The sequence below is a fragment of the Rhyacophila brunnea genome, unplaced genomic scaffold, assembly GCF_057557595.1.
Source record: "Rhyacophila brunnea isolate RB1 unplaced genomic scaffold, BYU_Rbru_1.0 scaffold_8, whole genome shotgun sequence".
In the NCBI taxonomy this organism is placed as follows: domain Eukaryota; kingdom Metazoa; phylum Arthropoda; class Insecta; order Trichoptera; family Rhyacophilidae; genus Rhyacophila; species Rhyacophila brunnea.
The window spans coordinates 20,603,946-20,623,369 of NW_028233350.1; the positions used below are offsets into that span (position 1 = coordinate 20,603,946).

General features: G+C 28.4%; 1 protein-coding gene across 1 annotated transcript in view; it reads right to left on the reverse strand.

The window, feature by feature from the left end:
* Window positions 1-19,424, reverse strand: part of LOC147064029 (protein O-mannosyl-transferase TMTC1-like) — a 571,636-nt gene that overhangs the window by 56,701 nt on the left and 495,511 nt on the right. The window contains exon 3 of the mRNA XM_085959137.1: window positions 340-413. Within this exon, the coding sequence (XP_085815263.1) occupies window positions 340-413 (74 nt within the window). The remainder of the gene's footprint in view (window positions 1-339; window positions 414-19,424) is intronic.

The following is a 19,424-nucleotide window of genomic DNA, read 5'->3' on the forward strand; positions in this document are numbered from 1 at the left end:
AGTGGAAATTATTCAATTATTATAAATTATAACAAAAGAGTATTACAGGTTTATTCCTGCAATGTTAAGATACAGGAAAATTACTAATATAGCATTTTTGTTAAAATAAATACAGATATGGGAATTTTGCAGTCGATGGGCAGTATTTTTGTTGATTTTAGTACCTACGCCAAAAAGTCATTTTCATCATAATATAGGTCAGATACGGGGAATTGACATTAGGCCATTGTTATGTGTTTCGTAAATATGATGGTGTCACTAGATATCAATGGTAAGACTATAGTATAACTTTGTTTAAATGATAGTATTAATTGTAAAATTATTATACAATGAACTTACCCATGATAAACCAGGAGCGATATGAGGAAAAAAATACATGCTAAGACGTCAGCCCGTCCAACAATACCAGTCACCTGAAACAAATTAAATATACGAGATTATTATTTTTATATGGAGAATAAAATATATTCACACAATTAAATATAATGTTTTCACAGTGAACATTTAAAAATATGAAATTCACATCAAAATGATCGAGACATGTCAAATGATAGATTTTCACTATGTAAATAAATAGTTCTCACTTGTCAATAGATTATTGTAACACTCAAAAATGAATAGGTGTATCGACGAAAAATATATTTTGCTCTTCTTTGTGGTTAAATTAATTAGGTATAAGATTATTTTAACATGAGTATACTTAATAGTATTGTATATACATATTATATTCAGATATATACTTATATAAGTCTATGATGAAAAGTCTATGAAAGAGCATAAATGGTATTTTGTATGTCTTAAAAATATACTATTTATTCATATTATCTTATATTATATATTATTGATATGCGCCTATTAAAACGAACATTTTTACTAATGTCATACTTCATTTGACAGATTTGAAACATGACCACAGTGACCATACACTAAGGATTATTTTGCTTGTTAAAATACTGTTTCGCTTTATAAATTTTCTATGTGACTAGTTGTCAAAACTAAGTTTACTTATAAGTATTTTAAAAATGCAATACGTTACTTTTGTTTGCCATTATTTAGTTTATGTGAAAACTATTTTCTATTGTTTTTATTGATGTGAATTTTAAATAACGCAATGTGCAATTAAATTCTACCCTTTTCGTATTCACTGGTTTATGTGATACCTACTAAAATATTAATTTATTCTTTTAAAACAGTGGAATAATCATCCCGCTGTTGACTAAAATTGTGTTTTATATTTATTGAAATACTGATTGATAACATGTCTAGGTCAAATATAGACTAATTTTATAAAATTCACATTGTTTTACGTATGTAAGTATATAGAACATCTACATGTAGTTATATTATTCACAGCAATTTAATTGTAACAACATATTATTGTCATCAAAATAAATAACAAACTATTTTTTTTAATCAGAATAGATTTGAGAATATAATTATATAGTATTGAACATAATAAAAGTGCAAGTACGTAACGACTAAAATTTAGAGAGATTTATGATACCGGGTAGTAAACAAGTTAAGTACCTTTTATTGGTAACTACCTTGATTCAAAATTCATGTCGCCAATGAGCGAAATTTGTAAAGCGCTTAATAATTTGTATTATTATTTTGTCGTAATTATGTAGGACGCAAATGGCTAAATTGGTAAAGCTCAGTAATCGATTTTTTTCAAACATTTTTTCTAATTCCTAATATGTATGTAAAATAAATAACGTTCACAGTTTACAAATATTAAAGTTGATAGAGCCAAGTGAAACTACAATTTGTGTGAAATATAGAAGGTAAATCATCACATAAGGTTTAACTTGATACCTTTATTTTACAACAACTGAATTATAAATTTAATTTATTTATGTGCAATGTTAGTGTACCTATAAGATAGAATAGAATTCTTGATGACAAGGAAAAGATTGATAATATATGACAATGCCTATTGAAAGCTGAGCAAAACAACAGTTATATTAGTGATACCTGATGACAATAGAATAATGGGGTTCTATGACAATAATGTGCATATTAGGTTTTATCATAAAAGTAATAAATTTATTTCCTTTTCTCTATTTTTTAAATTTACGTAGGTATTAGGTTTTGTTATTTCAAACATTTTTTTTTGTTAAATTTTGTCAAATTAATCTTAAAACATGTATTTAGTCAAATTTTTTTTTTATAATTCTAATGTTTATTGTATTATGGAAATATCATGTAATGAGATTTTATTTGTATACAAGGAGTTAATGTCTAGGGATGTTTTAAGCTGAGGTTAATTTTATTGTCCGGTGGTTTTTTGTCCTGTTACCAAAAGAGGCATTTTTATCTTACAACACTATAGAAACTGGCCAACGCAATATCTATATGCAATTAAATAGGTCGGTAGTTACTTAATCTTTCGTTTAATTTCCGTATACCATTACATATTAATATTATATAATATGTGAATGAATAAAAATATAAAGTCAAATGTATGTAGATATAATAAAGCATATTTTATATCAAATAATGATAATATATTCTCAATGTAAAATCTCTGGTTGGAGTTTATTCTTGCTTAACTAACCATTTTACTTTGAAATTAATTGCGTGCATGGGAATATGATATAATAAAATTAACGCTGGTTCATAATATTACGAGTACAGTAGTTATAAAGCAGAACTGTTATGCCCGGTATTCACTTCTTGCATTGTTGCGATAGAGAGTGGACTACAAAAAATACCCCATTGTCTATCAAAATTTGACACATATCAAATAGTCAAGATAAAATATATATAAACGTCAATATTATTTTTAATATTTGTTAGGGAACGGCTGAATCGGAAAGCCTTAAGGCGATACTTCAGTGAAACGGCAAAAAATTTTCAACTATAGGCGCGACGAAAATTTTGACTCGCTGGCAATCGGAGAGCGAAAGTTGAGCTGTGAACACGTCAATTTGTTTCGAGATGGCGACGGGGATATTAATTCTTAAATCGTGTAAAGATGACTAAAAAACATGTCGATGGATCTATTATTATTGCTACTAACAGAACAATAAACAGAACATTAAATGGACGCATATTGAATTTTTATGACAAATTATATTTCGTTCGGCACGCGTCATTTGCACAATCTGCGCATCGCCTAGCCACGATCTTTTTAGACCATGCCTCAACTTAGGTATCGCCTTAATCCAACACGGCAACGCACAGGTAGAGGGAGCGCCGCATGCCAACTACCGCGGCAATAATAAATTAACAATCATATAGAGTTTAATCGGAGTTATTCAAACATTATTGACAATCGGCAGTTTTAATTAGATAATTAATTATTCGGCATTACGGAAATGGACAATCATCACGGGAGCTCCGGCGGATAGGGACCCGTCTTTGCCACCCGGATATCAAGTCCCGAACAAAGGGCTCACAACATATTATTTATAATCTTAACTTACACATTTTGATGAAAGCCTTACAGACTTGTTTTGATGCTCCTTTGAAAGTAGCTGTACTAAATAATATGGTATTATTATAATTATACATATTAATAAGTATTCATAAAAATATTTTATAACATATTGCAGTAGTAGTAGGTATAGAAGTAGAAGTGAAACAATCACTCAAATATCAAAGGTTTGAAAAAATATTTACATAGAGTTAGTATCATTCGGTGTTTTTGATGGGTTACGATTTTTTTGAATATTTGTCACTATAATATATTTATAATTCTCTTCAACAAGTCGTAAATTAATAATTATGACTCGTTTATTTTGATATGAATACCGTGTACAGTACAATACAGTCGTATATTACCACTAAATGATACGATACTCGGATATACAACAAGTGAATGCCGACCTTTAGTTTTGATGTAATGGTTAAAATGTTTCTCGTTAAATTTAAACGTTCTAAAAACATGCCCATTTGCTTGATAACAACGCGTGTTTAAAGTTTTATTTAGTATAAAAGAATGTTTTTCACCATTATTATACGGCTAGTTGGTGTATACGGAGCATTTTTTTTTGAAAGTTTTTTCTAGTTTTGTTCAAGTAATAATACACAGAATATGAAAGAAACGTAGGCTAAACATAAAAGATATTTGTATGAAAACACGTGTAAGTCGCAACACGTTTCACATAAAAAAAATGAGAACTTATGTATACGGGAACGAATGTTTCCTACATAATGATATTATTGTGCTATGTTATAAACATTCTTATTAGGTGATGTCTAAAATAGCTTTCATATAGAAGAAAAGGACTTTTAAAAAACACCCATTAAAGAAAGATATCTGAAAAATACTGTTACTATATAATTAGCCGTAAATTGGGAAAAAAATCATCATTAAACAAAATAAAATGTGAAGTATTTGTTTTTTTTTTATCTTGATTTGTCTTTTTATCTATATCTTATATCTATATCTTATATTGTATGGTATTAATAATATTCTGATATAAATATATCGGTATATTTCATTAATCGTGTAAACACACATAATATCTTTACAAAGGATTAAGCGTTGATTTGGTGGTTAACCACATATAAAGAATAACTGTTAATACCATACATGTTTTGTTTACCTAATTTGAGTCAAGTATAAGTACCAATATTTTAGAAATAAACACAACTTTGAAAATCTCACATACATATATTATATTAGAAAAAAATCTAGAAACATCGGTGTGTGTACATAATATGTACGCGCGTTAGAAGTTATACTTCTTTAGCGTAACAAAACAAAATAAGCCGTTAGCTGAGTCTATTATTATTACAGTGGTTGATGAAAACGTATGCGATTCATCTGTGTCTCATATAGCACATGATAATAATTGTAATTTAATTATTGTATTGGATCAAAACTAATCTTTGCCATACAGCGGTTGTAATCGATTCAGAAGTGCCCATGATGAATTAATAAAAAATCAAATTTCAATATATTTTTTGAATTATTTACCAACTCAACATTCACAAAATTTATTTATTCATTGATATATAATTTACTCATAAATAATACTTACATAAATATAGTCTCAAATCTTGATATACAATCTTTACAATGAAAATAAATATACACTCCAATATAAATAAAATTTTATGAATATAAATTAACAGTGAAGAATGTTAGTCTCCAGAAATTTGTTTATAAACATATATATTTATTATGACACAATATTGGTTATGTTTACAACACGCGCTGTTTACTTGGTTGTATTGAACGACTAACTAAATGACACTATGCGCATGCGCTTGTACCCTTGCGACCAAAGTGAATATAATCATAATAATAAATTATGTGTTGCATCGGCGCGCACAACTTCCGTCACACGCTAAACGTGTTACATCGCGCGCGCGCAACTTCGTCACATGCAAAAAATACACTCTGATCTGTTTTACCAAACGCGCCAAAAGAAGTATCACTTCAAAAATGTTGGACATAATGGGAATGAAAGTCACGTCTTTCACTTTCCAGGTGGGTGCTTTCGCCTCTAAGCTATTGTACTGTAATACTAATAATTATATTTTTTGATATACTTACTTAATTTAGTATAATATTGAATGATCAAAGACAGTAAAAGCAAATAAAATTTGATATTAGATACAATAAATATTAAATTAAGGTCGTGTAAAATTGCGTAAAAATATATTTCAAAATTGTGATGGCGTCGATAAAAAATATGCCGCAGAGCCTTCAATTTCGATTGAAGAGTCCTTCGTTACATCGAAAAATAAAAAGTTTTATAAAAAAAATTATCATCGCGGATGATCCGTTTTCACATTGAAACATAGCATTACCCGAAAGCTCGTAAATTGACTTTATTCTTTATCTCTGTTCATAAATACGCGCCTCGTCGTTATTTTGTTGTATACAAGATGATCTTGAAAGTAGCGTATTTAAATTTTTCAATCTAAAAATGGAAATCTAATTTCCGATCCTGTGTTTATATGAAATTTGAAGGATCTGAAAAGAAAGATATTTTAATACTTAAGAAATCATTATTATTCGCGTCAGTTGTGAAATGTGTTCAAAAACCTGGAGCATGACTAAAAAACTGAAAAGAGTGCAGAGTTCATTTAAGATTTATCGTTCTGCGTGATATTGTGATCAATTAATTACACACAGTTGGTGTGGCGACTGAGATACTACGGTACGATTTGTAGAGGAGTTTACAGATCGTACATACAGTTCACCAAATTAGACACCTTTGATAGCTTGGTCATGTACATTGTACATAATATTATGATCGACGAATCACACATGACAAGAAAATATACTGGGAAACCAAGAGGGTTGATCTCATACACAATGGAGATTGAGTGCCGAGTTAGATTTAATAACCTGTGACATCTAAATCAAAAAGGAAGTGGTTTTACATAGACCTGATTGGAGTGGGGATTTGAAGAATTTTAATACCCACATAAAGGTGTAGTGCCAGAAAAACGAATACGTACTCGTATATATTGTCGTCTTTACATGATGCTACCTGCTATTTCCGTTACCATTCTGTAGTTACTCTGAATATGCTTTATAATTTTATTGGATATCTAGGGTGAGAAATTAAAAAAAGACTGTCCATGTTTTGAATCTCATCATAACTCCGAAAATGGAATGTGGGAGATAATATTTACTAAAGATAGATGTGTAAATTTTATTAGTTTGCACTAAATCTTGTATAAACCTTAATACTCAAATGCATGTACGTACATTTATTTAACTTTAATTAACTTCCTAAAGGCTTTTTCTTTTTTCTGTGCCTAAAATACTTGAAATTCAGTACACATATTGTGTCAACACATTCTATATATTATTATATTCTGTGGGCGATTAAATGCCCCAAACACGGGATTCATTAAAAATTATTAACATTTTTAAACGTCTGTCGGTATTTTGTATACATTCAAAATTTAAGGTAAATGTCATAACCTTATCATCAATATCAAAGCAATGAGAAAACTAAAATAGTTGTATAGAGCGATATTGTATTTATGATGGATTTTTCATTGATATTATTCGTAATCGTACATATCGATTCAACGTGTATTTTTTGTTATTCTTAAAACATTTATACTTTCCAATTTCTTAGTTCATAATATATATAAATATATATATATTATAAATAATATATTTTAATACTATTAATTATTTTTTTTAATATGAACAAATTTAAAAAGTAAAATTGTGAAACAAAAAAAAACAAAGGTAAATGTGCCGCATAGGTGGCCATGAGATTTTACAACTTTCTTTTTAGACCAAACCAAACCAAACCTAACCTAACCTAATCTAACCCACCCCAACCCAAAAATTACCTCATATAATCTTAGTTTATGATAATGTTGCATCAAAATGTATGAAAATTTCAAATTTTCAATTAACGATTATTGGATCGAAAAGCCGATGCGCCGACAGAAAAAGTGATTTATTATAATTGTCTACATGGAATAAACTGTTTTCGTAAATAAAATATAAAAGCTCATGGCCACCTCTGCGGCACAATTACCAAAACAAATTCGTTGAAAAATCTTTCAAACTCTAATTGCTTAATAGTATTTAGAGTGTTATTGATTGTGATCTCGTAAAGTTTGATTTAAACCACTCTGTATTAGCACTTATTGACTTTTTGAAATAAAACATCTCATGAGTAAAAAAAAAATACGGAGAGGGCAGGCAGCCAAGAATTTACCTATATCCTTGTCAGTGTGTCTGGGCTCTTACTTTGAGGTGACAGGGGCTTTATTTAGGTATGTAAATTATATTTCACGCAATGATTCCGATGGAAGTAAGATAAATGTATCTTTATAAGACAAATATAATGATATTATTCGATTTAACATATTGTTATACAATATTATATTTCAAATTGTAAAGTAACATCTACTAGATAACTTTATGAAATAATTATACTATAAATATAAGTTTAGAATAAGTGCGCGCGTAGGAATCTTTAGATGAAATAAAATCTATGTCAGCAACGTGAGTAGGTACTAGTAATACTTGAACATACAACGTATTAGATAGGTATGTAGGTGTTCCCTGCTGATATGGATTTAAATTGACTTAAGGAACCCTTAGGCCTTTAGACTTGTCTAACGGGATGAATTCAAATGAGTGATCTTCAATAAGGGACACGGAGGGTTCAAGACGAAACGCGTTAGTAGTAATTTACTATGAACGAATTAAATAACGAGTCTTTTTCGGATAACATTTTAACATGGAATGCTGTCTGTCATTGAAAGGTTAATATGAACGTGTTTGCGAATTATGTATGCTCAATAAAGAATATTACGTTCTTATTGATTTAAGTTTTATACTATTCCATTTTACTCATTTTTCCAACCCTATACACACTCACCAATGGAAAATGTACACTGTTACAGAATATAGTTAACTCTCGTTTATTACTAGTTATTTACTAATACGTTAAAAGATAGTTGAAATATTATTGTTAAGTAAAGAACAAAGTATAAAATATTTAGTGTTAAAAATTTCGATATGTTTGGAAATATCGTACATTGCCATAATGTTATATTATAAATATCCACTGTTGTTGGGTTATACCGTAGAAAGGTACTTAAATAAATAAAATAACAAAATTTATAACAAATAAGAGGTACAAATAGTGGGGACCGGAAACTATAAATTGAGGTGGTGGCTTTAAATCGTCTGTGTATTACAAACTATTAGTTCTCTACACCGCCGCACCTTAAGAGAAAAATATACACAATTTTAATATTGTCTTCCTTTACCTTATACTATTAGAGTACGCATTGAGTAGAACTCCGATATTATGGTTCTATGGCCATTCAAAAATGAAGTAGGTACGTGATATTCCAAGCCGATTGACAATTTAATGAGACTAGATAGTATCCAAAAAAACGACTTAATGGCGATAATGATAATATGATGGTATATTTAAAATATTTATATTTTTGTACAGAATATTTTGCATTACTTAGATATAATTTAAAAAATGGAAAGTTCAAGATGATCAACGAATTTGAGTAGTAAAATTTGGAATCAATTTTGTAGTTACAGCCCAACACGTATTGACAAATTAATGACTCGGCGGGTACTTGTTATAAGACAATTGCTATCTTGGTTGTCACACCATCGACAAAATGAATAGTGAAATCTAGCATAAGTATTGACTTAATTATTAATATATAAAGTGTAATATATTATGTCACTAATATTGAAAATAATGCTGTCACATTTGATATTAATTAGCTTGAGAAAAATGTATAAAGAATTGGCATTAACATAGTCAGGTATGGAATTTTAAAAAAAGTGGTTATTATCTAATATTTGATATGAACGTATATTATGTAGGTACCTGGAATTATTTATTGAAGGATTATCAAAAAGTAGTCATAAATTATAGTAGGTAAGTTATATTTATGAATTAAATCTTCTTTTGGTGTATGTGTTTATGTCAAAGCTAGCGTATTATGTCAATGGCCGATTACGAATATTTTTTCGATGAAAATAAATAAAGTGAAATAATAATTATAACGCCTGTATTATGGATGCTGTGTATGAAATGTATAGTGATGTATATTTCCAGATTAAACGTGCGGCTTTTGAATGAAATTGGTTGCTAACCGCTAGGATATTCGCATATGTGCGACCGAAAGCGAACTTGCGAGGGAAACAGACGCCAGAAAAGTAAACACTCAAGCATAATCGACAGTTTGATTGGGTTTTCGGAATTTTCGTCTGAAACCGTAGTTTTTTTTGCGTGATCGCGCATCGTTTACGTCAATGTCAGTAAACAAATAAAACATTGTATGTTTTAAAGGTAATTCTATTGACGATAAAATAAATTACAATGTCTTTGTCTAAAAGGATAATGATCCCATATAAAATAAAAAATTTGCTTTAAACTCGCTTTAAAAATTGTTTTGTTATAATTTTAGATGGAAATTGAATTGATTGATTCACGAAAATAATAATAAAAATACTAGAAAATATCATAATCTCAATCGCACTCGATGAAGGGTTCTCTCTCCCCGTTGTCTCCATTCGACTATACCCCGAGGTTTTTGTTTCCGTAACCTTTTGCCAAACTTAATTTTCTCATTGATCGCTCTTTACGATCTATTTGGTACCATTGAATGATACGATTGGTCCAGAAACGATAACTTCTTTATGAACTACTATGAATCTCTAATATGAGGTAATATGCATTTTATGAATAAATATAGGTAGTTATTGATAAAACAAATATTTAAATGTTGCTGAGTTAATCATATAATTATTACAAGACAAAAAAAACTTTTCATATACCACGTTTTTAAATTTTCTGTTGAATCATATAAACTTGACAATGCTATGTATTAATAAATACTTTTTTTGTACTTGATAGAAATACTGAATAAATATAGAATACTGAAATGTCATTTTAACATATCATATTGATTTCCATAGTGACGCACGTATATATCAATAATTTAGTTGGTAGGACCCCCTTAGCAACCAATGATAGTGTTTTACTTTTTACGAGTTTTTTTCCGAAATAACTTTCCATAAAAAACAGAATTAACTGAAAATGAATTCAATTCTGCTTAAAGATGGCTAAAAGTATTAAAAGAATGCATTGTCATCGTATTCTGATATATTCTAAAAGTTTCAAATGTCTAGCTAGTCGAAAAGTTAGTTAAAAATCGAATCCAAGAGTTGTATTGGACAAACAAGAAAAAAATTTTGCTGGACAAACAAGAATACGAGCTAATAAAAACGTCATTGGGTAAAATAGAGATCGCGGTGGAATTTTTGAAAGATAATTAGTAAAAGTCATATGTGAAGATTTTCATTTAGATACCTATGCAAAAATACAGATATTATGCTCTGTTTGCGTTGTTCTATGTTTCATTTACTGTCTTATATTTGAATGAATTTGTTGAGCAGGTAGTATCATAATAATGAAAAATACTTAAAACCATCTAAACAAATTTCTTCAATAGTCCAGAAGAGAAACGATAATCAGGAAACCTAGTTGTCCTGCGTATACAGAGACATCGATAGCATTATTGCAACTAAGGCGGTGGAGACATAAATGTGTATATACACATAATTAAAATACCAAAAGGTAAGAGCATGATAATTATGATTAAATTTTGAACTGTAATTATAAAAATTATAAATTATAAAAACATTAACACTAATACATTATATTATATACCCACAATTAATTGATTTTAGAAATTTATTTAGCGTGTTTGTGTGCGTAAATAAATAACTATCATAGATAATAGATATTTTTAGGTAAATATTTGAACAAAATATTACCAAGGGAATTGGATATAAAAATACAATAGATGTAATATCATACATGCACGTCAGACCGTTTTCAAAGCGCGCGTTTAAATTTTTGACAGACGTAGAATTGACGTTCTAGCCAATCCGATGGCTAAAAATCTGCCAATTTTCTGTCAAAATAGGATTTAAGCGTCACTCAAAATTTTTAAAGCCATGTACGAGTCGATGTCAAACGAAGGAAAGTGTATGTTTTTTGTTTTACTTAATCCATTAATGTACATATCGAAAAATGAACAGATTTAGTGAAAACAGCAGGTAAAAGTTGAACACCTAACTTCAGTTTTAAATTTGATAACATAACTAGTATGATATTAAAAAGAACATTATAATAATGAATTGTTTATGAATGAATTTAATTTGATAATATATCAGGCGAAATATATTGTGTCTACTATAAAATCATCAGAACTAAAAATATTTGGACTGCTGAACATTCGAATTATGGATCAATGTTATACAATATTGTAAACATGATAAAAACAGCTAAATATTTTCCTCGTTTTCGATTATCCGTTCAAATAATTGAGGAATTATAATAAAAGCATTGGAAATGATATAACTAGTTCCAGTTCTATTAAATGAAAATGGTATTTACCTACTGTTTGTACCGCTCACTTAAGCCTAGCGGGTAATGTATTGGCCTATAATTTTGTGGGTCACAGGTTCGAATCCTGGATCTGCCGAAAAAAATGGATGTTTTTCCCAGTTGTGTGTTCGGACCCAGAGTATGGACTTAATACGTTGAGCAAGTGGCTAAAATACATTTCTCGTGAAAAAAAAAAACCTCCACCTAATTGAAGTCCGTATGGTATTCTTAGGATCGTACATGGCTGAAACTGTTTTTAAATATACTATAATGAGTGTGAATTATTAGGACATATTTTTATTGATATGCATACAAATTATTTTATAGAGACACATCGTGGCCATATTTTTCTACGGTGATATTTGTATTTGTAAATTTGCAGTTAAAAGTCTGAATTAAACTACAATAAAAATTCTGAGTATTATTTTAAAACACATATTGTTAAACATACATATTTTAACTATTGGTTTTTGTGTTTGCAATCAAGGAATCATTAATTGTCTTAATTACTAACCGACGCTCAGATCTCGCCAAATGTTTACATATAACGTCTATTTGAACTTGCTAACAATTTTTAATAAACCATTTCTTTTATTCAACTAATAAAATTATTCGTTGAATAAAACAAATGGTTAACATATTGTTTATATTAATAAGTAATAATTTATTCATCTTAAAGATGTTATAAAAATATCGTTTGAAAATGTATTCATTCAAGGGCAACAGATATTATTTATCAAACTAACTTTCCCTTCCTGTAAAAGTTTCATTCACATATTATTCTGACATCATTGAAATCATAATACCCGATCCCAAGAAAGGTTTAAGTATCTAAAACGAGATGTATGGCAAGTAATAACATGCCTTTCATACGAAATTATATCATCCTGAGACACATTACGAACACACATGGCCTCATAGCGTCGAAGAACACAAGAACACAACGCCAATCCACAATCACCTAGTTTGATAAGTAGTCGTGGCTCGTAGATGTATGGCGTAGCACCCTGCGTAGGGCCCTTCGTAACGTGTACAAATAAATGGCGGTCAACCGCTACGGCCGAGCTTTTGAACGAATTGCGAAAGGCGACAGTCGCCGGGAGAGGGGAGGTGGGCTGACGCTATCAGCCTACGACTTTGATGAATGGATTTAATAATGGCCCACCCTACTGTTTTTTGCAGTAGCGTGGTTGTAGTAGGGACAACTAACAATTTGTTTTTCAATAATAAAAATAGGAAAATTGCAATTTTGCTTCTAAGAAATGCATGGATTGCCTCTATAGAGTGAAGTTATAATATTAGGATACGTAAATTTGTTCGATGAATGGTTTGTACTCAATGGTTTCATATACTACGTACTGAATAAAGGACTAAAGGTTACATAATTTAAATCCGCATCGATGGCCTGGGAAGTTTATAAAATTTGACATGTTTTTATTTTTATTTTGAATAATCTTTGAAAATATTGGAAGAGTGATTAACATAAAGCCGATAAGTATTAGTAATAATAGTAATCTAATTAAAGATGTTACATAGTATTTTCCGTTTATTACGAGTATTATAATTTAATAGTTATAACATTTTACAAATATATAATCAAAATTGTTTTAGGATTATATGCATAGGCCATATTTTGAAAAATACTCATCTACATAATTGTTTTAAACTTTTTTTGAGGTAAAAATGTAGGTATTGAATGAAATATAATTTAATTCAAATAAGTATATTTTTCTAATTTATTGTCTAAAAATAATTTTACTAGAACTGCTAGAAAATAATATTTAATAAATAGTATTTATTATCAAGAAAGAAAGATATTTCTAAAAAACTCTTTTATTCACGCTTTGTTTTTATTACATTTAATATGGAATTCAAATGAATAATATTATCAAGTTGATCTCATTTCTTAATTTGCATATTGGTACAAAATATACGTTAATTGTATAATAATGATAATGGTGAATATTTTAGGGGATGGAAAAACTCAGATTTGTGGAAACAATATACACATTATAATGGACGGCATAAACGTAAATTGGTATTATTTTTGAAAAGTCTCAAAGTGAGAAAGAAATATTATTCTTTCTCTTTTAAGAGCGTACATAAGTGAAACTGCAAATAATTTTCAACACTATGTAGAACGAAATTTTGTAGTCGTTGCCAATCGGAAACTGAAAAGTCGAGGTGTGAGCACGTCAATTTGTTTTGTGATGGCGTCGGAAGAATATATATCGTGTAAAGATGACTAAAAAACGTTCCTAAACAACATTTCAATTAATATACCATTATTATTACGAATATAATAATAAACATAACATTAAAAGGACGCATGTTGAATTTGTATGACAAATTATATTTCGTTCGGCTCGCGTCATTTGCACAATCCGCGCATCACCGAGTCACGATCTTTTTAGACCATACCTCAGCTGAAGTATAGCCTTAAACTTAAGCATTGACTAGTTGTTTATTTTTGCAGTCTTGATAATGATGTAACGATTAGCTATCGAATTAAGTTGAATTTAATAAAATTTATAATATTATCATTTTATAACATAGTATTCTATAAAGTGAATACTACGTAGATGAGTTATAAATGAATAATATTATAAATAAACATAAATAATTAATTCTTATAAGTTCCATGAAAAATAAAGTTGCGCATATCTAGTTTATATCCAGACATACATATTAGTTTTTATATGTAGGTCCGTAACATATATGCTAAAGCCAAGAAAGTGGACAAGCGAGCGTAAGCCAGTTGGACTATGTATAACGTACGCCAATAGTAATTAACAAAAATCACATTATATTAAAATAGATTAATATTTAAATCTAAAATTATATGTAAAATGAACCTACCGTAGTTGCTTTAACGCTATAAATACTACTATTTGACACATTATTATCTATAAAATATGTAGCTAATACTATATTAATTTTATTTGTTTTTATCATACTTACAAGTATATTTATTCTGTGAAGGATAAAGATAAAAATCAATGGTACTTTTTATACTCAATTATTAAATTTCCTGTCTAGTCATATGAATGGTAATCGGCAGACAAAAATCCATTTATTTGTCATTTGCCTATCTTATTATTTTTAATACCTACGTAGAATTTTTACATTATTATGCTCTAAGTAGATACTTGAAATGTAAATATTTATTTATTATATAATCTGCCTAAATCAGTCTTCAATAGTTGTCATTACCTACTATTATAATATTATTTAATATACAATTTTGATGTGTCTGTTACCCATTTCATACGTTGATATCTTATGTAAGTACTGCACTAATATAATTCGTAAATATGGACTGTTAATATACATTCACATCTATAATATTAGAAAAATGGAATGAAGAATGAAATAAAATGAATTCAATATATGTATCTCTTGATCTAGACAGGATTGACGGCCGACATGTAAGTCATTGGGGAGGTTTATTGAAATTAGATCTTAATCAAAAATTATTATAAAAATGTTAATGGTGTTTGTTATTTACCAATCACCTACCATATCTATTCAATTTCTGTATTGTCTTTATTGATAATTTAATATTTTATTATATATGAAGGCATTAACAGGTATTACACACTAAATGACATCTATTTGTAATAATTTTGTAAATTACAGAAAATTATACTTTGAGTTGGTACTATATTTCGGTCACTAATTTTACAGGCTACTGTAATGATCGCATACCATACTATATTGTCGCTAAATTCAATCAAAAATTGTTTTTTAAAAAAATAGAAGAGTGTATAATGGAATACTTTCTGCTTGCTTACATTGAAAACAAAAATATTATTAATATAGGTACATAGTTTTTATATTATGTACTTATAATTTTATTCTTATCACTATTATAATGATAAAAAAAAACACACCGATACAAATAGGTATGTAAATATATTTTCAGCTGATCAATAAGATCGGTACATAGTAAATGGTAGATTTTTTTATTTTTCCAAAATTTTGAGACATTTATTATTAATAATTTATGATCGCCTTTTATTAACAATGTTTAATGAGATGAACTAAATCGAAAAGAAGTAGGTACCTACTGTCATTTTTATTAATATTTTTGAAATAACTATATAATATGTGCGATTACACCACACCACTGCGTTTCGCTTTAATCACAAACGTATTTATCCATATACACGCCGTGATTATTACATAATCCAATTCGCAGGAAATGTGAGAGCAAACAAGAATCAATAAATATATGTGTCAGTTATTCGGCCAAACAAAAAAGTAATTACATTATTGAAATATTAACAAGGAAATTTTTATTTCAGAAAAAGAAATAAATAGAATTTAAAATCCACCATTCTAATAAATTTTGCTATATTGACAGTAATTGAGATAATACTAAAAACTGAAAACTAATAAGAGTGATTATAACATGTTTTCATTTGTTAGATAATAAAATTGTTTAATGCATTTTTATGGCATAATAATTGAGAAAGATAATTTAATTACTTGTTACTATTAGATGTATTGTCATTTTAAGTAAATAATATTACGTTATTCTTTCATAAAACAACATAATGAAAAGTTATGTCTTTAAAAATTTCAAAATAGTCAAATAATAATTTGTATTTTTTTTGTGATGAAAAGAAAAATGAATTTATCACACATGTTCATGACGAATCAATTGAACATTTCTATTAAATTATTCCATAGAGATAGTGAAAACGATGAGACCCTCAATAATCATCGTCCTTCATAATAATCTCAAAGCTTTTTCTTTTGATACAAAATTATTCAAACGGAAAAGTCAAAAATATAAGCACAAATGCATTTACCATAAACCTTTTTGAATATTTCAGTGTAATATAATGACATAAGTACAATCTATAATATATTATTTTTAGTATCCTTAGTATAAACTATTTTTAAATATAACGTATGCTATATTAATATTCATTTGATTCGTGTTTTGGCTTGACTAAGGGAATTCGTAATTACTGTCAGATTGGTATGAATCGTATGACATATTGTGCTAACCGATCGTGGAAATTAAATTTTGTTTGAACGGCAGTAGCGACGTGTTCGGTTATTGCAAAATGATAGTTTTTATGGACCATCGATTGATGCGGATTGCGTTGAAACAATTATTGACGATGATTAATGCAAATAACATTGCCATTGCCAAAGAGAAACGTATTAAAACGTAGGAATTGCGTGAACGTGTAGTTATTTTATATCAATAGGATTAATAATATACAATGACATCAAATATTAGCATATGCGGATGACATTCACTTTACATGCCGGAATAACAATCTAATCACATAAGTATTTGTGGATCTTAAGGAAAACACCAACACATTTAGACTCACTGTTAATGTGAAAAAATTAATATCCATGATATATTCCGGACGGAACATGAGTGACAATTTCAGGGCACTAAGTAATGCTTTTTAGAGAATTAACTATTTTCTTCAATTTTTTTGTTATAAGTATATATTTCAGTTATAAGCTAATTTTAGTAGTGAATGTTGTTGAAAAAAATATTTGCTGATTATTTTGCATATATAAATGAACTCGCCATATTATTAAGCCGCGAAATAATTGTTTTTTTTTTAATTATCTAAGTTGCACAATACTATTTTCCGATTTTGATGCTTCATATTATTAGGGGATTCCCAAATATATTTAAGCAACCCAAAAATCTGGCATCTGATACTATTTTCTACAAGATTTCTGTATGGGGATGTTAGAAACATTCGTGCAAATATTATTTTACAAATGTGCACGTGTACACACGCGTGCCATTATCCATCAATAACAAGATATTAAAAGATTCTTTTGTGTGCTTATTGAGCAAGTATTATCTGCCCTTAATGGTTTAATGTTGTCATACCGAAGGTTTTGCTAATTAAATAGTTGTATAAATTTTCACAAAATTAACAAAACATTTAAAATATTCAATAACAAAAAATATTTGTATAATGCTGTATCATTTATCATCGTCATAATAATATAAAATATTCTGTATGAACAGTACTAATATTTTTCTAGATAAATCTGAATTCATACGAAATTCAATATAGTGGGCCAGTAGCGAAGTCGCCCTTTGCAACTATGTTTCATTCACACTCGTACCATAGCGTAGCAAATTTATTCGTAAATGACACATTGGGAATACAACCCACCAAACTATATAAAGGAGCGTGAATAAACATAAACATTTTACGACTATGCTCAAAATGAAGAGAGAAAAATTTAGTAACGTCTCAGCTGGAAAGTAGAATGGAATTTGGTATTTAACAGGGTATGGTTTTAAGGGATCACATTAAAGAGTTACGATAAACATATTTTTTTAGTTTGAATATGACGTCAAATTTATTTATATTATCTCATAGTTACTAAATATAGGTTTTTTTTAAATATTATATTATTACGAATTTTCATTGTAATGGTACATTGGTGGATATAAGGCTTTCACTGCAAATTCTAAGATATAATGTGAATTAATAGAACAGTTTCAATGAATTTTTAGTATTTTTTAGAATTTTTTATCAAATATCGAGTGTTTTAGGTATATGTCCCATTTCTTTTATTCTTATTTATTCTATAGATTGTAGATGTGACCATAATTATATCCTTAAATTATTTTGTAATATTTATAGCTATAAATTCATTAATCTACGTCAAAAGCACTTTTAGTAATAAATGAGGTAAAAAATAAAACTATGATAGACTAAAATTAAGAAGTTGGCAGTTAAAAAAGACTCGTGGAAGATTGTAATTAAAACTTTCTTTTGACCATGTTCGATCCTAATGAGATTATATGGGCCTCCACAGAGTGGATGTTTGTATTAACAGATTTTTGTTTTTATGAGAAATGTATGTTAGCTACTTGCTGAACCTAGTATGTCCATACTTTGACTCTAAACACAAATTCAAAAACAATATGTGTATTTACCACACCCATGATTCGAACCTGGGACTCTCGACATTATATGCCATGCGTAAAGTACTCGCAATCGCGGGTTATAATTAATTAAAAATGCTTGTGTGTGTAGTAATAAGTAGAAGATATATTTGAATAATAATAATTTAAAATAAATTATCCACATAGGAATTAAAATATTATCAAAAATTTCTATCGGTTAATAAGATTTAAGCATCAGGATTACTAATATAAATTTAAAATGTTTATATTATTCTTGGTGGAAAAGGTGTTACGTAAGCATAATAATTGGTAAAATTTCATTTTATATTATGGTGATGTCAGAAGATTTATTTTATATTAAAGATATAAATGAGGAATGGAAAACTACATATATACATATATAATATATAGTGTTTGATATATTCCTATCTTACTAGGAATGTAAAAATTTGAACATGCCTTTAACCTATGAAATTTATTTGGACCAATAAGTTGAACCAAAGTCCTGCCGAGAAATATAAGGATAATCTTTACCAAAATAGCTACGTATAATGAAAGAAAAAATAAGAATATGTATTTTTTGGTAAGGGAGGAAATAATATCGTTTAGGAATATAATGTTACAATAATCCTATTTAA